Source organism: Alexandromys fortis, unplaced genomic scaffold (genome assembly GCF_014885135.2).
Source record: "Alexandromys fortis isolate MF-2015 unplaced genomic scaffold, M_Fortis_MF-2015_v1.1 scaffold_79, whole genome shotgun sequence".
Classification (NCBI taxonomy): domain Eukaryota; kingdom Metazoa; phylum Chordata; class Mammalia; order Rodentia; family Cricetidae; genus Alexandromys; species Alexandromys fortis.
This window is the reverse complement of record NW_026067964.1, coordinates 7,608,641-7,631,283: the sequence shown is the minus strand read 5'-3', so window position 1 is coordinate 7,631,283 and position 22,643 is coordinate 7,608,641. Positions and strand designations below refer to the sequence as shown.

Here is a 22,643-nt window from a genome sequence, read left to right as displayed (position 1 = left end):
GTGCACACTGCCCATGTGTGCCCATGTGCAGGTGTACAGGTGCATGTGTACTTCTGTGTGTGTACATACATGGGTGCACACTGCCCATGTGTGCCCATGTGCAGGTGTACGGGTGCATGTGTACCTCTGTGTGTGTGCATGGTGTGTGTGTGTATACATGGGTTCACACTTGTTGTAAAGAAGGCCACTTGTTGATCCCTGGCTGTTCAGCCCCAGAATAATTACACAGAAACTATATTAATTAAATCACTGTTTGGCCCATTAGTTCTATCTTCTTATTGGCTAACTCTTACATATTAATTTAACTCATCTCCATTAATCTGTGTATTGCCACGTGGCTGTGGCTTATCGGGAAAAGTTTTGGAGTCTATCTCCAGCGGGGCTACATGGCTTCTCTCTGACTCTGCCCTTTTTTCTCCCAGCATTCAGCTTAGTTTTCCCTGCCTAGCTCTGTTCCCTTAGAGGCCCAAAGCAGTTCCTTTATTAACCAATGATATTCACAGCATGCAGAGGAGAATCCCACATCACACACTACTCATGTGTGAACATGTGCATGTGTACAAGTGCATGTACACCTGTGTGTGTGCATGGTGTCTGTGTGTGCATACATGGGTTTACGCTGCTCATGTGTGAACATGTGCAGGTGTACATAGATATGTATACCTGTGTGTGCATGGTGTGTGTGTGTGTGTGTGTGTGTGTGCGTGCGCGCACGCACGCGTGAGCGTGCGCATGGTGGCCAGAAGTTGAGGGTAGATGGTGGTCTTCCTCAGCTGCTCTCCTCCTTTTTTTTTTTTTTCCAATCAAGGCTTTCACTGAACTTAGAGCTCACTGATTCAGCTAGTCTGGTTACCCAGTGTGCTCTGGGGTCTCCTGTCTTCACTTTCCACATGTTAGGATTACAGGCCGGCTACCATATCCATCCTACATTATGTGGGTGCTGGGGACCTGAACTCTAGTCCTCCTGCTTGCATGGCGAGTGCTGTATGGATGAACACATCTCCCTAACAGGGAACTCAACACCAGGTGGGCTAGTCTACTGGTCAGTGAGGCCCAGGGATGTAGCTACTTCTGCTTCTCAAGTGCTGAGGCAACAGGCATGCACCCCCCCCCCATGTCCATATTTCTTTGAGCTTCAGTTCTGGACGTCAAACTCAGTTCCTCAGGCTCTCAGCACAAGTGCTTTATCCGCCAATCCATCTTCCCATCTCTTGTTGTTTTAAAAGACTTTGGATTTGGAATCTGACAAAAAGAGGTTAAATTCTGAGATAAACTTCTTAAAAAGAAGAATGAATCAAGTAGAACATGAAGCAGAAGAAACTCCTTCTAGTGCTGCCTCTTGATTTCATGTCCACACTGCAAAAATATTAGAAGGTTGTCATTCCAGCCAGCTCCCAAGTAACAACACAGAGGGACTTCGTATTAATTATGAAATCTCGGCCTTAGCTTGTTCCTAACTAGTTCTTGTCACTTCAGTGAACCCATTTCTATTAATCTGTGTGCTGCTACACGACCCATGGCTTTCACCTCTACCCTGCATCCTCCCTTTGCATCGGGCTCATACCCTGCCTTTCTTCCTCTCTGTCCCCAAAGTCCCACCTAACCTCTTCCTGCCTAGCTAATGGCCATGCAGCCCTTTAGTAAGCCAATCACAGCGATACATCTTCACGCAGTATAAAGGATTATTCTGCAACAGCAGATGATGAAGCCAACATTCCAACAGGCCAAGGCTTGCATGGACATACAGCTAACAGGGAAGTTTGGATCAAATTCTGCATCTGTCTGTTTTGAATCTGCACTGAACTGTGCCTTGCATGGAAGACACACTGTGTCAAGAAAGTAGAATAGCAAAGGGGCTGACTGTCCTCATGGTGTTGGCCCTGGGTTCTCAGGGCGGGGCTTCCTCCCACAGGAGGAAAGATCATTTTAGGCAAGAAAAGTGGTCTTCATCAATCACTCTGTGAAAAGCAAATCAGATTCAAATGTCAGGATTTGTGGTCTACAGATCGATCTGGCAAGATGAAAGAACTCCCTGAAAGAGGGTAAAGGCCTACAGACAGGGCTGCCCAAGTAAGGCGCTGACTACAGAATGAGGTGCCGGAAGCCTAGTCATAACCTCTGGGGAATGAAGTACCCGGCGATCTTATTCTACAAAAGTTGAGGTTTTAACAGTAACAGAATGGCCCCACTATTAAAATGTGAGCAAACTCAAAAGCCATTAGAGCACATGGAAGGACAGACCCATGGTGTAAACACTCTGGAGACTGAAGCAGAGGATTGCCAGAGCCCAGGGATTCAGGCCAGTCTGAACAGCCTAGCCTAGCATAAGGTCCAGGGCTGGGGAGCTAGCTCAGTCAGTTAAGACTGAAGCAAAGGATTGCTGGAGCCCAGGGATTCAGGTAGATCTGAACAGCCTAGCATAAGGTCCAGGGCTGGGGAGCTAGCTCAGTCAGTTAAGCACTTGCCATGCAAATGTTAGGACGTGAGTTTTTGTCTCCGGCATCCATGTAAATGGTGCACACTTGTCAGCCAGACCCACAGACTGCCTAGCCAGCCAAAGAGCCTTATTTGAGACCCCTGAGTCCTGGTGACAGACCTTATCTCAAATAGCAAGGCATGGAGCTCCTGAAGGACACTGGAGAGTGACTTGGGCTGCACACAGGCATGCCCCACCACCAGTGAGCATGCCTACATCCACACATAACGATGATGTAAAGGCAGAGTTCGTTCCAGTGGGAAATAAACCGCCTGGACTCCTTTCTGCTTAATAATTCTCTAGGCCTCCGGAGAGAAGGCTTGACATCATCTGCATAACAGATACAGGAGGCAGCCATTTGGTAGTCAGCTCCCCTGCAGCTCACCACACCCCCATTTCTGGAGGATGGAGAAGAGGCTGCTGCTCCTCTCGAATATCCCCGCCTCCAGTTTGTTACGACTTCCTCTCTTAGAGCCTCCTGCTAAGTGCTTAGGGTTAGTGTTGTAGAGAAGGGCTTTACATGAGGTGTTTGTGTGTGTGTGTGAGTGTGTGCATGCGTATGTGTGTGTGTGTGTATAAGTAAAGCCTTTCCATATTTCCACACTTAAAGGTTCTGAAGAATGAGAACCAGAAAAGAGTCCAAATTCTAGAAACTATAGGAAAGTGTAATGTTGAAAGTCTGAGCCAAGGCATGGTGGTACACATCTCGAATCCCAGCACTCTGAGTTCGAGGTCCAGCCTGGTCTCCATAGTGTACATAGTGAGTTCAAGGACAGCCAAAGCTACGTAGTGAGACCTTGTCTGGAGAGCATCAACAACAAAGACGTAATAACCTGTTCTTATTTCAGGGTCTGTTTCTCAGGCATGACTTTGGCTTAAGGATTTTTTTTTTAAACTTGTTTTTTTTTTTTTTTTTTTTGTGATTGCTACTGTATCATTTCTTTGCTTGGAGTTACTAAGTATTTGATATTATGTTCCAATGCCTCCTATTTTCTTTGCATATTAAACCCACTTGTATATGAAAACTGCAAAGAAGTGGTTTCTTTGGTGTTCTCATGTGAACGTTCAAATGCTTATGCTTCCAGAATAGACCCACGAGTTGGGACCCACACTGCCATCTGAAGTCCTGCACCCCAAGCTTCAGGTATGTTTTGATGGTAGAATCGCTTTTCTAGACTGTGATGATAGGGGCATTTGCTTCCCTTCGGGTTATGCACCCACTCCGTGAGTGCTTGGCTGTGCATCATGAACGATATCAAAATGGAGGCAGTTCAGTTTGGGGTATTGTCTTCTATGAGCTTATTCACGGCAACGCCAATGGAACAATGGAACACTGGGCAGCAAATACCGTGAGAACTGGACTGCGTTGTGCAGGAAGGCCTCGTATGACCTGCCTTTGCATACGCTGATCTTTTCTGCATGCAGGCTCCTATCACACTGAGAGTGGTCCTGTGTGGAAGTGTGTGAAACGCACCGTTTAAAGCTCAGACAGACGCCTCTAAATACCACACCTGTGCTAAGCATCACTGGGCCTTTAGGGGCCTCTGGGAAACCCTCCCAGATCACACTGTTTTCCTCACTCCACCAATAACCTCTTTCCCTTTGGATGCTAGTCATAGTTATCCTCTCTGCTTTCGTCGCTGTCCCATGACTTCTAAGAAGAATAACTTTAGTTAGCAAGCACTAGATGAATTGGGTGACAGTGGCTGTATGTGCTGCGTCTCAGAAGACAAGCTGCCTCAGGATTCATGGGTGCTTACGGGAACCTGTCTAGGCAGGGTTAGGAGTGAGTCCTAGGATCCATGGGACATGGTCTCCAGCCTGGGCATGATGCAGCATGGTGATTATGTGTCCAAGGGGTATGGGGTCGCTCAGCCTTTCTCCAGCTAAGCCCACCAGGACTTGGAGCTAAAAGGAGCACAGAAGCATCAGAACACAGCAAACAGAGACAAGAACCGAAGCCAAGCTGCTGTGTGCATTGGGCCTCAGCTCACAGATGGAACATGGAGGGGTGACCGTTGAGGATGTCTGCGCACATCCATCAAAGCTGGCAGGCCCCTCCAGCATTTTCTGGGAGCTTGGGGTACTTCTCTTCCATGATCTTCAGCTTTTGGATTCTGTGTGTGCTATTTTTTCTTGTTTGCCATTTCATCTTGGTGGATTCTATCCTTCGGTTAATTCTTGAGAGTATGTCCCAATTCTTGCCTGGAGGTTTGGCTAAATATAGAATTCTAAGCAGAGGGTCATTTCTCCTTCGGATATTTAAAGACATCTCTGCATTGGGTCTCATTGTTATTGTTGATGTACCTGAATCTAAATGCAGTGTGTGGCTTATCCCCATGCCCAAGGGCCTTTCCCTTCCCCTGCCATCAAGACTGTAGATGTAGTAGTTCTTGTCTGTGCTCTGGAAGTTCACACATACATGTTATGGGTGTACACTGTTTCATTCAAAGGGCAATGCTCTGATTAGGTCTCTTTTGATTTGTTAACTCTTTATTCACCTCCCCCACTTCTGTTTATGATGTCACCTCTTGGTCTCCTTTTGATAGTTTCCTTGCTGTTGCTGTGGAAAAAATACTCCGACGAAAAGCAAGCTGAGGGGAGAGGCTTTGTTTGGCTTCCAGTTCCAGCTCATAGTCATTGAGAGCAGTCAGGGCAGGGACTCAAGGCAGGCAGGAAGCGTGGAGGAATTGCCTGCTGGCTCCCTGTCTGGTTTGCTCACAGGTTCACGTAGGGTAGCTTTCTCCTACATCCCAAGACCAGCTTCTTAGCAATGGTGTGGTTCACAGAGGGCTGGGACATGCGTCAGTTACTAATCAAGGCATTTACCCAGAGACATGCCCACAGGCCGGACTGACCTAGGCAGGTCCTAAATCAAGTCTTTCTTCCCAGGCGACTCATAAGCTGACAGCTGATGCTAACTAGGACACTATTCCACCACTTTTTCTTGGTACAAATATTATTTTTCTCGTTCTTTTTTCTTTCTTTTCCTGTTTTGTTTGTTTGTTTGGTTGGTTTTTTGTTTTTTGTTTTGCAAGATGGGGACTCTCTGTGAGGCCATCTCCAACCCTCCTGCTTCTACTTCCCAAGTGCTGGGTTACAGGCAGGTGCCATGAAAGCCCAACTTTTCTCTTTTGTTTTCACTTTACCGTGTTTGAGATTCTTACCTCAGCTGCCATCCACATTTTCTATTGCCTTTAAAAAATGTGTATTGGTATTTTGCCTGCTTGTATGTATGTGTGAGGGCTTGAGGGTGTGAGATCTTGGACTTACAGACAGTTGTTAGCTGCCATGTGGGTTCTGGGAACTGAACCCGATCCTCTGGAAGAGCAGTCAGTGCTCTTAACTACTGAGCCATCTCTCCAGCCCACTTCCATTGACTTTTGCAGGCTTCTTTTGTCTTCTTTAGCGATTTCATGGTCTCCAACTATTCTTCACAGACTTACCTTACACTCATGACATCTCTTGTTTCTTAGAGGATACTGAGTTTTTGAAGTTTGAATTCTCCTGACTCCTGTCTTTTCCCTCTAGTTTACCCTGGTATCTGTCTCTATTTTTTTTCATGACTGAAGGGCTAGAAGGAAAGACCAGTGAGAAGCTTGAGCATAGAGGTGACGCTTGCTAACTGGGAGCCTCACTGTGGAATGTTGGCGGCATGTGAAATCCCATGGTATTGGCTCAGGCAAGTCCAGCTGTTGCAGACCTGAGCAGCTTCCTCCTGAGGGGTCAGGTGCTGCCGACCATCAGCTGGTCAGGAGGGCGGGATGAACCAGCTCTTTTCAAACAGTGGTCATTAAGCAATCACTTACTTGTCTTCAATCCAAAGACCCTGTGCTTTACCATTTTCAGAGAACAAAAATCTGGATGGCCCCAGGGTGGAAGCAGGGTGCCCATCTCTCCCTGGTGGTCTAGAGTTGGAGGTACTGCCCATTGTCTGCATTTCCCGAGCTTTCTCATGCCACCATTGCTCAGGGATCTGGGTGAGGGCGGGACTGACATAATGGCTGGGGATGGAATCTCAGAATGTGTGGTAGGAAGGCTGCTGTCTGACTCGCGAAAGCTTTGCCTGGTCCCTAACATCTTTTGACCTGCCCCTCCTTATTCGGGAATCCTGGTTCTAAACCTCTCTGCTTTAAAAAAAAAAACTATGTTGTCATGAGCTAAGTTCTTAGCTTTCTCGGGCTGGCTCCTCTGCTTTCGGGCTTCCATGATGTTGTTGTTTTCCTTTGTCTTCACTCTGGCTTTGTGAGTGTATGTCTTTGGGAAAACTAGTTCGTTCTGGGAAGTTTCAGGAGGGAGCCAAATGGGTTGTGTGCACATTTCCATGTAAGCCCTAACCCTGGCATCTGCGACAATATTTCCTGAGTTTGGTTCTGCCCCTGTAAGCAGAGTCTGGCATCACGGATAACAGCTGTTAAGGCTTTGGCATCTCCCTTCTTCCTCTGTCTACCTGCAAAAATCCCCTTCTTAAAAACTTACTGTTAATTTAAACCATAATTATTATCATTGCTTGTATGATATGTGAGTAGACACAAGGCATGAGGCACATGTGGAGGTCGGAGGACAACTTTCTGGAGTTGGTTCTCTCTTTCTCCCTTTATGTAGGCTCCAGGGACCCAACCCCAGTCATCAAGCTTACACGGCAAGCACTTTTACCTACTAAGCCTTCTCACTGGCCCCTTATTCTATCAATTGATTGATTGATTGGTGATGGGGTCAGAGCTAAAGCCTTTCAGTGCTTTACCACTTAACTACATTCCTAGCCCACCCTGCTAAACTCTTAGTCTACAAAAAGAAGCTCAGATGTCTGGTTTCTGCGAAGCCTATTTGTGTGCCTAAATTCCTACCACTATTTACATCTCAGGAATCTTACTGAGACCAGCCCCGTGCAGCATCTTCCGCAGTCTCCACATGCAGCCCTCATGAACTCCCCGGATGGGCTGGTGTCTCATGAACTCCCTGGATGGGCTGGTGTCTCATGAACTCCCTGGGGTCCACACTGGCCTTAAACATATTATGTAGACCAGGTTGACCTCAAACTCATGGTGATCCTCCTGCCTAAGCCTCTCAAATACCAGGATTACAAGAGTGCTCCACCATGTAGGTAGTCATAATCTTACATTTAAAAATGAGCGATTGGTCAGTTTACTGTGCTAGGTTGATAGTGTATAGAAATGAACAGCCATATTTGCCTAGAAATGTTCCTAGTTTTCATTTTTACAAGGATAATGCACTGTGTGAAATAGAGATAGTCTTATCTATGTGGGTTTGATTACAACAATTAATAAAATATGCTCTAGATAATGAAAAAAGCCAACGACTAGTAGAAACAATATTTTTCAAACAATTATTCCGATTATGTCTACATGTTCTACATATCACATTTATAGAACAATGTGATCTTTGTCTCCTACTGTGAGCACAACTGAAAGACAAATTTTCTCTTAGCTCAATATAAAGTGATCATTATTACCCCCATAATGAAATTATCTATTGAGGGATCTGAGACATTTAAATAAATTGAACATGTATTTTTAGTGTCAATAGAAAAAAATTCAATGTTTATAAAGCCTGAGTGCTCCTTTTAAAGTTTCTTTTAACTTCATTATTCTTATTTTGTGTATATATGTGTATGCTAGTTTTGCCCACAAGTATGCCTGAGGACGGCTTGTCTACCTGGTGCCTGTGGGGAGGGGCCAGAAGAAGGTATCAGACCCACTGAAACTGGCGTTACAGTTTTGAGCTACCATGTGGCTGTTAGGAATGGAACCTGAATGCTCTGAAAAGGGCAGCCAGTGCTCTTAATGACTGAGTCACCTCTCCAAACTCTTTAAAAAAAAAATCAAACGCTTTCTTTGAGATTTCCTTTTATTTAGGTGTGCATGCATGTGTGAGGTGAATGCACTGGGCTGGGGAGACATACATGGACCCGTGTGCTTGGACTAGTGCAGTCACATGAGGGACAGGAGGGTCTCTGCGATTCTCTCTTAGACCCTTGAGACAGGGTCTCTCACTAGACCTAAAACCCACCTTTGCAGCTGGGCTAGCTGGTCAGGGAGATCCTAGAATCTACTGTTTTCTCCGACCCCAATGCTTGAGTCACAGGGTCACATGGCCACTCTTGGCGTCTAACTGGGGTGCTCGAGAGTCAAACTCGAGCCCTCAGGGTTGCACAGCTCGCACATTGCCCTGGCCCCAGTTGGTGATTCTGCTCCGCTTCCAGTAATAACACAATCCCATCTATGTCCCCTTCATACATTCTTCAGAAATAGGCAAAATGAACTGGACATCGACTCTGATTAATCTTCAACTTCTTTGATAACCAGGTATCGATCTCTGACTTTTGAAGATGGATGAAGGCACAGAAGTTTCGACTGATGGAAATTCCTTGATCAAGGCTGTGCATCAGAGCCGGCTTCGCCTCACAAGACTTTTGCTAGAAGGTGGTGCCTACATCAATGAGAGCAATGACCGCGGAGAAACGCCTTTAATGATTGCTTGTAAGACCAAACACATCGACCAGCAGAGCGTCGGTAGAGCCAAGATGGTTAAATACCTTCTAGAGAACAGTGCTGACCCCAACATCCAGGACAAATCCGGGAAAAGCGCTCTGATGCACGCATGCTTAGAAAGAGCTGGCCCGGAAGTGGTTTCCCTGCTCCTCAAGAGTGGGGCGGACCTCAGCTTGCAGGACCATTCTGGTTACTCAGCTCTGGTTTATGCTATAAATGCAGAGGACAGAGATACCCTGAAAGTCCTCCTTAGTGCTTGCCAGGCTAAAGGGAAAGAGGTCATTATCATAACGACAGCGAAGTCGCCCTCTGGGAGGCACACCACCCAGCAGTACCTCAACATGCCTCCCGCGGACATGGATGGGAGCCATCCTCCAGTCACGCCTTCAGAAATTGACATCAAAACTGCCTCAATGCCATTGTCATATTCTTCCGAGACAGACCTGACACTTTTTGGCTTTAAAGATAAGGAGTTTTCTGGAAACAGCGATAATACCTGGGACCCGGACTCTCCTCGGCAGAAGCCTGTGATGACCCCTAACGGGCCCAAGCTATCCCAGGTTGGGTCAGGCTGGATCAAGAATACCCCATCATTAAAGCACCAGGCCCGAGTGGCCTCCTTGCAAGAGGAGCTCCAAGATATCACGCCAGAGGAGGAAATAGCTTACAAGACCAACGCGCTGGCGCTGTCCAAGCGCTTTATCACCAGACATCAGAGCATCGATGTTAAAGACACCGCACACTTGCTCAGGGCCTTTGACCAGGTCAACTCAAAGAAGACGTCATATGATGAACTAAATTACCACCCTTTGTTTCCGGAAGGAAACCAGCCATGCATGGAAATTCCCGCTGACCAGGACCCAGACCCTAACCAGACCCTCTTCGCCTCCACTTTAAGAAGTATAGTTCAAAAGCGAAACTCGGGAGCCAGTCACTACAGCTCTGATTCTCAGCTCTCAGACGGTGTTCCGCCTCCGAACACAGAAGAAGGCAAAGCTGGAAAGAAAAAGATCTTTGCGCCATCTCCTTCCTTGCCCAAAGAATTAATGGAGACTGGCCCTCCGGGTCCCCTGAGCAGGAGGAACCACGCGGTTTTAGAAAGGCGGGGTTCTGGAGCGTTTCCCATCGATCACAGCCTCGGGCAGAGTAGACCCGGCTTTCTGCCCCCCTTAAATGTAAATCCTCACCCTCCTATCACAGACGTCGGTGTCAACAGCAAGATCTGCAGCCTGCTTTCCTGTGGCCAAAAAGCGCTTATGCCAACTGTTCCTAGTTTCCCGAAGGAATTCAAAAACAAAAAGATGTTGTTAAGACGACAGTCTCTGCAGACAGAACAAATTAAGCAGTTAGTAAATTTTTAAGAGATGGCTAGAAAACACATCATGTCCAAACGTCTGTATCAGAAAAAGATAGGCTTAGAGAAGAAATCTTAACTGTATCCTTTCAAGTTTTAGCTAGTGCATCACGGCTAGGCAGATGAAAATATAGTGTATTTTGTGTTAGGTACTGTGAGCACACCATAATATATAGCTTCCGAGGAAATTCTAACAAAATGAAAGCCGTTTTTCTCAAAACTTCCAGTATTTATCGACTTTCATGTGGTCCAAGTTTTCCATCTAAACAAAAATGCTCCAAGAAAGAAAGGTACCTATGCTAGAAACGATTTTTAAAATTTCAGATTGGCCTCATGTTCTATTATGAAACAATGTTTTCAAGTTAGTAATTTTGTCAACACTTTATGTCAACAAGGTTGTAATTTTCCGTGATGTCAAAATCACCAAAGAAACCCTGACATCAGTGAAGCTAAACTATAAGGGAAGGATGAACAGATTCTTTAAAAATGTTGACTCAGACAGGTGAAAGTCTTATTTTAAAAATGTAACATGAAAAACTAGTTAGAGCAACCGCTGCTCATAATGGCTGCCATACCTGCATCAGAATGGCAGGCAATGGGGCCGAGGAGACAGCGTACCGGCAGTGCAAGCTGAGGTCCTGAGTGTGGATTCCTAGAATCCACCTAACAGCCAGACCCAGTAGTGCGAGTTTGCGCAATCCCGGCGTTCTCTGCGGGGAGATGAAGGGCAGAGCCAGGAGAATTCCTAGAAGCTCATGGCTCAGATAATCTGACTGACTCTGAGGTGCTGAGACCCTGCCTCAAACAAGGGGACAGGGGATGACTCACCCCCCAAGGTAGTCCTCTGACAGCCACCCCCCCACACACACTGGCGAGGCAGGGCAGCAAGCCCTATGCCAAATTCTGTTGTCTTTGCACCGTGTATTGCTTTCAAACAAACTCACCAATCATGTTATCTTATGGCATTATTCCTCATGGTTTTTTTTTTTTTTGAGTCTCTTGCCCATAGTTTTCCAACACCAAGATAATATAAAAATTAAAAAGGGTTCCCTTTATTGCATTATTCTTTTCTTCCCAAAAGAAATGGGATTCCCCTTGACTTACATTATCCTTGTCTTTCCAAAAGAAACACCCAAAACAGGGCGGGGTGGGGATGGGCTGCAAAACGTTTGGGATTGAGCTTAAATGGAGATTAGATGCTTGCTTCATTCTAAAAACAGAAAAGCTGATTAACATTAGTTTTTTTAGCTAAAAGTACAAAAGCCAAGTAGAACCTTAATCATAAAACATATTACTGGGTCACTACTAAGCAGTATGTTTATTTCTGATATGTAGATATTAGACAGTCATATAAAGATATATAATGCCCTTGGTGTGGCATTTGGATCATCTAGTATCTTAGGGTCAATGAATAACTTTTAACAAAATACACATTATTATAAGATATTCTAAAAATGACAGTATTACCTACATGACTTCCAAGTCTGGTGTTCAAAGACTTCTTTCTCCTTGCAGCAGTTCTGAAGCAAAGCCTGATAGAAACAGAAACCCCAGGGTGTGAGTCCAATGACATCATCCACAGCTTCAATTCCTCGCCCAACAGGTGGCATGATGCCGCTCTTGGTAATTTGATATCAGCAATTTGAAGTGTACATAAAATTATGTAGTTATCTGTGGCTTTTATTTTAAAAACTAATTTCAGGTTTTTCCATTTAATGTTTTAAAGAAAATATTAATTACATTAGAAAATATTTTTATTCACAAATCAAAATTGTACTGATGTTTCTAAGTAGCTGGATTCCTTTCATGAGTTTTACTATCTCAAAAAGCACTTGACCTCACACTGCAAGGACGCAGTTTGGAAGAGAATGTAAATAGGGTAATTCATTATCAAGATGCTATCAATAAAGACTTAAAATAGCATTTTGACCAAGTTTTATTTCTCCGTCAAATACTAATAGTAAACACTGCAACATGATTTCAAGAGAAATTGTGCCGCACATGTAACTTAAACAACAAAAAGATAAGAATAACATGACAACATGGCTGACCATCATCAGAGTTTTTAACCTTCTAGTGCTCCTAAGAACACTGTAAATACTCAGGCTGTGAGAGTCTGAGGCTTTTTACTGTACTAAATGGTTATCACTGGGAGTCCATGATGAGTCACTAATGTTTCCTAGAGAAGTCTGTGTGTGTGTGCACGCACATGTGTGCACGTGCGTGCACATACATATTTATTTTACATTTATAATTGAATTTCATGTAGAGTTGGATTTAACTTTAACTTAGAGGTCAAAAAACACATCACACAGTGGCTTTGCAGTTACCATTCTTAGTTCCGGGTGAGCAGAATTTCCTGGATCATAACTAATACAGACCCAGGGAAACAGTCATTCAGAGGGGACAGGGCAGGCCTTGTTACTAAGATGAGCTTGACATGGCCTATCCAAAGAAGGCATCTAAACCTGCGTAAGTGTATCCTCAGTAGAGATGCACAGGCCAGGCATCTAGTCACAGAACCCTTTGCGAGTCTCATTCTGCTCCCTAATAATTCACTTAAAAGAGAGATGGCATTTTTGAGGGTGACGAAGAAGTTTCTAGGAGTGCCAGAGATAGCAAATCAGCTGGCTGCAGTGGACTTGCTCACCAGCTTCGCCATGTACAGGCGGGTCAGTCAGTCATAAAGGACAAGATGACATCGCTTGCAGGAAAATGGACAGAAATAGATCCCATCATGTTAAGCAAAACAAGCCAGACTTGGGTAACTACATGTATTTTGTCATAGGGAAAGTATTTTAAATCTACAGAGTTAAACATGGCTCTGATCTGGAAACCGTTTGGGGGAGGAAAGGGAACAGTGGAAGGGGAACAAGAGGAGGTGCGGGGGTTAGATATGAACAAGATGTATGATGTCACCTGCGTGAGTATATTAAAATGAAGCTAGAGAGATAGTTCGGGGGTGAAGTTACTGTGGAAGCATGGAGACATGAGTTCAGCCCTTCAGGATTCACCTAAGCTAGCCATGGCTATGAGCATGCCTAACCCCAGGAGGAGAGGCAGGACTCGGGGGAGAGGGTTGTGGCTAGCCAGTCACACAAGTTCCAGGCTTAGTAAGGGACGGTGTCCCAGAAAACAAAATAGAGAGCAATAAAGAAAGACACCCAAGGTTGAACTCTGGCCTACACTCACTCACACACACACACACACACACACGTACATACACGTACATACACATATATACATACACACACACACACACCTGTGCATACAACACATCAATGTTACAAGTGTAAGGTAATTCTACCAAGAAACACACCCACACTTGTAAAGCCAAACAGAAAGTCTGAATTGCCAGCTGGCAACTGCACAGGGAACTTGCCCAAATCATGCAGCCCCAAGCCACACCATTCTTTGTGTTTTATGCACAAAAAACACATCCTGCTTGGCACACTTTGGTTAGCCAGAACAGTTCGTGAGAAGTGAAACTACAGAAGCCAAAAAGCAAGGTTAACACAGTTAGGGACTTTGCTGGATTCTGAAACTCTGGTCTATCTTTGATGAATTAGGTCTTTGTTCCCATCTTGGCAGTTGTAGGGATTTATGTGCTGGGTTGTAAGGTCAGAATGGCACCTCTAACATGGTGTCCGTTGTGCTAGGATCTCAGGGCCTGTTACATTATGGCACTCATTTTGTATGATGAATATATGCTAATTAATTATTTAAAATAAAAGTAAATTTTAAGAGCATCTCTTACTCCCCTTTCCCCTTGCTCTTTCTGCCTCTGGGGAACCTGACATTGCCCTGGGTGGTGATAATGGTATGGGCTACATCATATTCTTTTAGGAAATGGCAGTTTTGGTCTTTAGTTTTGCTTTTTTCCTTGTTTTTTTGTTTTGTTTTGTTTTGAGATATGGTTTCTCTGTATAGCCTTGGCTGTCCTGGAACTAGCTTTGTAGATCAGGTTGGTCTTGAACTCAGAGATCTGTCTGCCTCTGCCTTCTGAATACTGGGATTAAAGGGGTGTGCCACCACTGCCCAGCAGTACTTTTCAAAATCAACTCCTCGTTCCTATCCCCTATCTTCTTTTTTTTTCTCCCTCTCTCCTTCCCCCCCCCCCACTTCCTATGAGTCTGTCTGCATTTTCCAGACTGACCTAGAACTTCTGGGCCCACAGGATTTATGTGCCTCAACCTACCTAGGCTAGGAGCTGGAATTGTAGGTAACACCTCTGTGCTTACCTTGAAATCTATTTTACTACAAGGCTCAATTCAATCGGAAGCCATAATTCTTAGTAGATTAAAATTTGTGTTTATATAGTCTTGTCTAGTTGCAGTGTCTCTAGGTCATATTTACTTGTTTTGTTGCGATTGAGTGTCACTATATAGTTCAGGCTGGCCTTGAACTGAAAATGCTCTTGCCTTGGCCTCTGAATGATGGAATTATGGGCAAGCACCACCATACCTGGCTATTATTTATTCTTTGGCAATTTCATGCATATACACAATGTATATCATCTACCCTCAGCTGACTCTTGGATCGCAAGTCCACGTTCCTAGGAGAGTCAGACCATAGCAAATCTGTCAGATACGGGAGACTCACCTGCCCGCCTCTCAAGTGGACACCGTATCTCTGCAAACCTTCTGTCAGAGTCTACAGTTAAAGGGAAGGGAAAGAAAAAAGAAGGCTAGGAAGGATGTCCTGCAGCATCGGGAACTGCGCAAGGACTCCAGTCTGCCGGGCTGCAGGATCAAACCCGCAATGAGCAGCTTAGCCGTCGTGAAGGCCGTGGGTTCAGCGGCCTGGGGTTAGGACAAGCAATGGCTGGTGAGGGAAATGGGCAGCTGTGGTTAATCACCGGTCTAGGGGCGTCTGTGCATGCTGGAACTGCCAACGGGGCCAGATCACACTGCTGGGAGATTAATCTGTGTCCACTACTGATGCAGCCCTCCTTAATCAACTGTGAAAGATCCGAGTCTGGGGACGGCACTGACATCAGGAGAAAGTTGTGGTTTGAACTGAAAATGCCTCCCATGGCCTCCCGTTCTGATCTCTTGCTCCCCAGGCTGGTGGCACTATTTTGTGAGACTGGAACCTTTTGGAAGTGGGGCCTGGCTGGCCGAGAAGTCACCTGGGGTGTTTTTCTGCACCCTATCTGCTGTACAGTGAGCAGACCCTGCCACATGCTTCCAAGGCCATGCATCCCACCATGATAGACTAAAACTGGTCCCTTAAGGTGTTCTGTAGGTGTTTCTGTCACATTGACTCAAAATTAATCAATGCAAGAAGATGGAAAAGATAATCAAGTCTGGAAAATATTTAAAAGTGAGTAGTGTTTAGCTCAGACAGACTCAACTGAGCTTAGCCTTAAATATGGAAAGGAATGATGAAATGACTGAGCCCAGAGTCTTTCAAATGAAGTCAAACACGACTAGAAAATGAAGCTGCTGGAATATTTGCACTAGGGCTGCCAGTCTAGGGAGAAGCTTGCATTAGGGGGACATAGGGTACCATTCCTGGAGACACACACAGGAGATGGCTGAGATCAGACATTCGAGAAGGGGGCCTCTCACTTAATGACCTCTGAAACAGTTTCAGCCAGAAAGTTCTTTGAAATGTCTTTACTTGTTATCACTTCTGAACTAAGTAGGAGAAGTCACATGCACACAGCATTCTGCGTTGTTTTTGTGTTCACCCAGTGTTGGTTATGATGGTGCGGAGTTTAATTGCTGAGCAAAACATTTCAATTCAAATCAATTTTCTCAAATTGAAAAACACTTACTAGCTGACTCCTGCAATGGTACTCCTTACTGGGATCAAGAACTTGAAACAAAGGGAAGAAATCACTTCTACCCAGAGACACATGGAAACGCCCTAAGGGGGATGCTGACGTAGCAATCTGACGGGAGCGGATGTGTGGCTTCCCTACAGCAAGTAGCCATGATGGAGCAAGTCTCAGAAATACAAAGTCCGCTGAAACACAAGGACCTCACTGGGCAAAGCTCTGAAGTTACCATGGTCAGTAATAAAGTATGTGATTATAGACCCATATAGCAGGTAGGACCACCAAGGCCTCCAAACCCTTGAGAGTGCAATGTTGGGGGTACAACAGGAACTCTGTGTGTGTGTGTGTGTGTGTGTGTGTGTGTGTGAGAGAGAGAGAGAGAGAGAGAGAGAGAGAGAGAGAGAGAGAGAGAGAGAGAGAGGGGCAAGGGATTGAACCCAGAGCCCTTTACATATTATGGTAGTTTAATGAGAAATATCCCCTAGGCACAGTATTTGAGCACTTTCCTCCTAGCTGGTGGTTCTGTTTGGGAGTGGTTAGATGATGTAGCCTTGCTGCTGGAAGCCTGTCACTGCAGGGCGCTTTGAGATTACACAGCCTTGCCCCTGCTTCTCGCTTCTCCTTTGCTGTGTCTGCTTCATGTTTGCCATTGAAGATAGGAGCTCTCGGCTTCCTGCTCCGGCCGCTTGCCACCATACCTCAGCATCACCATGATGGACTCTTATCCCTCTGGAATGATAAGCCAAAATAAACCCTTCCTAAATTACCTTCGTTCGTGGTGCCTAATCACAGCAACAGACCCGTAACCAGTACACATCAGAAGAGCGCTCTGCTCCGAGCCCTAGAGTTTCTTTGCTTTCGTAATTAGCCCTTGGGCTGACAAAGAAGCAAGACTTTCACAGCCAAATACCTTAATTAAAAATTTGGACTTTTGTTATGTTCTTTCACTCCAAAGAAAGCGAGCGAGCGAATACAGCAGCAATGAAACCCAGATGGCTCAGGCACCAGATGTCACTGGACTGGTGCTCCAGTGAGCCTCCTAGGCATAGGGACAAAGCAATGGGGAGAAGCCAGGAGACTGGCCAGTCTCCCACAGTCCCTACTCTCTTGCTATTGTAACTGTGAACTGTGTGGGAAGTTTTATTGTCTATGTTATGAAATAATTTAAATATGGAGTAAAGTCAAAATCACTGTGGGAGTGGGATGAGGTGGAGTCCTTAGAAAACAGGATGACTTGAGGAAAAGAATGTCTTTCTTGGAGAGGAAACTAGGTCTAGAATTGGGTGGGTGGAGGTTTTCCCTGCCTATGGTGGGGGTTGTGGTCCCTGGATTCTCACAATCCTTCCCTGCTTATGGTGGGTCATGGTCCCTGGAGCAGCCAAGCACCTCATCAGTATCTCAAAGCTTCCTCTCTGGTGTCCGTGACCATCACGTCAGCCTGGATGGAGTCCCAGCATAGGGTCCCAGAGAAACACTTGCAGAGTCTCAGCACAGGGAGATGTCTGTTCCGTTTCCTACCCCCTGAGCCTCAGGAAACTTAATGGGGTTCTTCAAAAAAAAAAAAAAAAAAAAAAACACGTGACAGCTCAAATTACAGGGGTAAAGTGCCCAGAGAACTATGATCCAAGCAAATCAACAAATTGTTCTGAATTATTTTAATAATTTCCCACAGAGAAGTCAACACATAGTGGCTAATGAGCAGCCACGCCACTCTCACAGGACCAAAAGTAATTGTGCATCTAGAAGGCTCTGAAATTTGGAACAATCAAATCTCTTACCAGTGTCTCTTCTGAGGTGGGAAGATCTTGTGAGTCATGGCAGCAGAATTCCAATGCTATGGGATGACAACAACGATACCTAAGGCTTGGGAATGTGGAAGCATCAAGTATTTTCTGTTTGAGATTCTTTCCAAAATTCTCTGTACTTGTGAATACATCAGCTTTGCATATACAACCATCCCGTAGTGCTGTTTTGCAACCACAATATCTTTCCACATTAACAGAAGCTGGCTTTTCAGTGTCTGTTAGCATTCTATGAATTTATATACATCAAGGTCTGTGAAAATACTATCAAAGATTGATATGTATAACTTACAACACAGTAAAATGTACATCTCGATAATTTCTTCCCAAATATTCTTTTCAAAAATGTTGGCACAGTTACATTTTCATCTCTTCTCCAAATTGTTCCACTGCCCATCCAATACTCTGCCTATGAGTAATCACCATTTGAACCTCTGTTGCCATAAATTACTTTTGGGTGCCTATGGTGATTTGAAAGAAAATGGCCCCTACAGGGAGTGGCACTATTAGGAGATGTGGCTTTGTTAGAGTAGGTGTGGCCTTGTTGGAGAAAGTGTGTCCCTGTCGGGGGTGGGCTTTGAGGTCTCCTATGCTCAAGCTACACTCAGTGGGGTATATAGTTCACTTCCTGTTGCCTGCGGATCAAGTTGTAGAACTCTCAGGTACCTCCAGCATCATATCTGCCTGAACACTTGCCTGCTTCCTACCATGATGATAACCTCTGAAACTGTAATCCACCCAATTAAGTATTTTTCTTTATAAGAGTAGCTGTAGTCATTGTGTGTCTTCACAGCAATAGAAACCCTAACTAAGACAGTGTCCTTGAATGGATCCATATAGTGTGTACTCTGTTGTCCTCACTCCTTCTGCACTGTTTACTATTATCCATACAACATGAATTAAGCAGTTCAGACTTCTTTTTTAACACTGTGTAGTAAGTTAATTATATTTAGCAGTTCTCTTGCTGCTGCGGGACAACAGTCTTTTATCCTGTCCCTTGTATTATTTTTAATAAAACACTGCTTGGCCAGTAGCCAGGCAGGAAGTACAGGCAGGAAGCAGAGGTGGGGCGATGAGAACAGGAGAATTCTATGGAGGGGAAAGGCCGAATCTTCAGTTGTAACACACAGAGGAAACAAGATGAGAATGCCTCACTGACAAAGGTATCAAGCCGCGTGGCTAACACAGACAAGAATAATGGGTTAATGTAAGTAAGATGTAAAAATTAGTTAATAAGAAGCCTGAGCTAATAGGTCAACCAGTTTATAATTAATGTAGTAGACCTCTATGTATTTCTTTGCGACCGAATGGCTGCAGGACCGGACGGGACAGAAACCCCTGTCTACATCTTGCTGGTGAAAATGTGTTGTTTCGGGGAGGCGGCAGTGGGGAAGAGATAGAAATCTTTAATAAATAAATTAAAAAAAAAAAAGAAAATGTGTTGTTTCTAACTAGGGCTCAGAATAGAACGGCTACCAGAATTCTATCACAGATCTTCTCTGTGAGCATGGGAACTCCCCTGACTTCATGCTTATGGATACAATGGTTGGATCCTAGTCAGAGATACTGTCTTTACTGAAAACTGCAGGAATGTTTCCTTTGCCCCCTACAAGCTGCCAGTCCTTCTAGTGTTAGCTGTTCTGGGATGTATGCACTAGTATCTCACTGTGGCCTAAACTGCCTTTCCTGGATGAACAGTAATACTGTCCAGAACCTTTTCTGCAAAACTTGCTTTGGGCATGTGAATATATTATTTCATGGTGTAGCTATCAATTTTTCCTCATTTTTAATTCAAGCTTTTGACTTTTTACCACTTTATAGGTGTACATGACATAAAATAGCAGTCCTTTGTCAGATACGCCCCAGTGCTTTTTTTTTTAAGAATTTAATTTTATTTTATGCGTATAAGTGTTTTGCCTGCATGTGTGTCTGTGCACCACATGAGTGCAGTACTCAAGAAGACCAGCAGGGGGCATTCCATCCTGTAGATCCGGAGTTTCAGATGGTGGTGAGACACCATGTGGGTGTCAAGAACTGAACTTTGAGTCTTGTGGAAAAGCTGTCAAGGCCCTTAACTACTGAGCTATCTCAATGGTATCTTTTGATGAGACGCTTGTTCACATCCATTTATCTGTATTTTCTTTTAGAGTTAGTGCTTCCTGCCTGTCTCAGAAGCCAGGAGGTCTTTACACTCACTGCCAAATGCCTTCTAAGCTCGGCTTTGTGTCTAGGCCAAAGGTGCTCTTCAGTCATGTGTGGTGTGAAGACCTGAGCACAGGTATTTACCCACACAAGTAATCATTCAGAATATACTTTGCAGTAGAATAAATCTCATGATTCTCTTTTAGCACTTTTGTTTCTTAGAACAGCTTAATTCCTTTATATCTAAATCTAAGTGGCAGCTTCTTGAGTGTCACTTAGAATATACTATTGTCTTCAGACTATGAGGCCAGACATACAGCTCAGCAGTAAAGGTGCTTGCTGCCAAGCCTAACAACCTGCGTGTCATCTCTAGGACACACAGGTGGAAGAGGAGAACCTGTGCCTAGAGACTTTCCTCTGACTGCTACATATGCATCCTGACACACTCACATACACATGCATGCAATAAATAAATAAATAAATAAATAAATAAATAAATAAATAAACATAGGAAAACTTTTCAAGAAAATTGTTAAGGGCTAGATAGGAAGTATTTCATTCTGGACAAATATATTGTGCTTCTAATTTCATCAAAAAGTAGTCAATTCATTAATTGAATTTTTTTTACAAAATTAATGTCTGGTGATTACAGAGAATTTATAAAAATTGTTTTTGAGATAGGGTATCACAATGTTGTCCAGGCTGGCCTTGAACTCTTGATTTTCCTGCCTCAGTCCCCTAAGTTGTAGGGTTAAAAGCATGTTCTAGCACACGCAGCTTGGACAGTTTTACTGCAGCTGGGAAATCTTTCATACGTACAGCCATATGACATTATAAAGGTGGAGGAAGTACACAACAGACATTTTGATTGGATAAATTTAGCACAAACCAATAATCACTATTAATACCGTAATTAATTTCGACAAAGCAGAGAAGGATATGAAGCCAAAAGAGAAACTGATTTAGAAGTGAATTCTTGTTTTCTTAAAGAGGGACTCGGATCCCAATGGCTTGTTTAAATTCATGGTTTTGTGGATCCAAAATATCATAGAAAACTTGGGTTTTATTAAAGTAGTCTCGAATATAAAGTAAATCTTCAGTGGAATAATTGTCATCTTTTCCAGTCCAAACAGTCAGGCTGTACCTGTATTAAAACAGAAGGGTACAGATAGAGCAGAAGATAAGAAACTGGTGAAAATTCCCCACGTCTCCGACAGTTGAATCCCTGCCCAGCCTTATTTCTTCAGCAGCAGCAGAGCGGCCAGAGGCGAGCAGACCCCCACTGCTCCGCATACATCACGCAGCTTCTGAGTTTCAATCACGAGACTGCTCTGTGGCTTAGAAACCACACAGCCGCGCTGGAAATGAGCCGCGTTCTGTAAGAGGAGCTGATCAAAGACTCTGCTGCTCATCAAAGACTCCGCTTCTCAAAGGAAATTATAACTGGATACCTGGGTCTGCTCAGCTGTCTAGTCAGGAAATAGAAAGCCCGATGGGAGAGACTGTGAAGTGATCGAGTGTCACCGTCACCCCAACACCAGTCACTAATGATTGCCTCGGAGGTTTGCTTACGGTGTGACGCTGTTAACAGAGCAAACAGGTGTCGGGGAGGGCTCATGGGGAAAAGGCTACTGCCAAGCCGCTGACCTGAGCTCAACCCTGGAGACCCAGCTGGTGGAAGGAGAGGACCAGGTCCTGCAAATTGTCCTCTGACCTCCGCATGCACACTGTGAGATACATGGGTCCCCCATCACACATTAAATACATAAATAAAGTGAAAAAAAAAAACAATAATTTTTTTAAAATAAGAGCTAATGTAAAATTTTACATATGCAAGACATGTGAGAGTTTGGGTATTCTTTGCTCTGTTTTCTTTTCTATTGATGTGGCTGCTTCGCCAGCCTTGGGACACCATATTCTTTAGTAGCCACATCCCCTCTCCCCATAAACTCATGGGAATCCATAGAGACCTCCAAAGCGCCTCTGCTACTAACGAAGACACAGGTTAGTGAGGAGCACACATTTGTTAGGCTGCCGTCCTGATGAGAAATGAGAGTAAAGAAACTTAACAGCGGGAAACAGCTCAGATTTAGTAGAAGTGATATACGACACACTGAAAAGAATTCTAAACTATAGTATAGGCCACAAAAAGACATTAGCTTTTAATTCTCTATATTTTTTCTGAGGTCGAATCTATTAATTTATCTGAGAATCATGGTAATGGACCTTACAAGGAGACACAGATATGATCGTTTAGGTTAAGAAAAGAACTTTCCAGGCCATTTCTGTCTCATTAAATAGCTCTACATTTTATTAAAACAGAAATGGGGTAAATAAGACTGTTAAAGGGACTCTTAAATAGATTCATTTAAACCAATTCTTGGGACCCATTTTTAAAAACAGTTTTACTGTGAAAAACTGTAAGATGGTATATAAATCTCAAATGTAGTTTAAACCAAACATTATGAAGAGCATGTCTGTGTAACCAACACAAAGCAAGACGCTGGGTAGGCCGTACCTCAGGGCACCTGTGCGTCCCCGCTTCATCACACCTGTCCTCAGACCCCTCCTC

General features: G+C 44.3%; 2 protein-coding genes across 10 annotated transcripts in view; one reads left to right on the top strand and one right to left on the bottom strand.

The window, feature by feature from the left end:
- Positions 1–8,812: 8,812 nt before the first annotated feature.
- The window catches only part of Fam151b (family with sequence similarity 151 member B), a 41,673-nt gene continuing 27,842 nt past the window's right edge, over positions 8,813–22,643 (bottom strand). The window contains exons 6-11 of one of the 9 annotated variants that reach the window (XR_007593883.1): positions 17,906–21,215; positions 14,945–17,675; positions 11,810–11,874; positions 11,447–11,552; positions 10,176–10,257; positions 8,813–8,926 (exon numbers count right to left, since the gene is read on the bottom strand). Coding sequence is in view for 2 of the 9 variants with exons in the window: in XM_050153882.1 (XP_050009839.1) it covers positions 21,056–21,215 (160 nt within the window). In the remaining 7 variants the exon portion in view is untranslated. The other 8 variants (XR_007593880.1, XR_007593879.1, XR_007593881.1 and 5 more) reach the window with 8 other exon arrangements.
- Ankrd34b (ankyrin repeat domain 34B) lies at positions 8,826–10,925 on the top strand. The gene has a single exon (XM_050153880.1). The coding sequence runs from the start codon at positions 8,826–8,828 to the stop codon at positions 10,347–10,349; it is 1,524 nt and encodes a 507-aa protein (XP_050009837.1). The 3' UTR covers positions 10,350–10,925.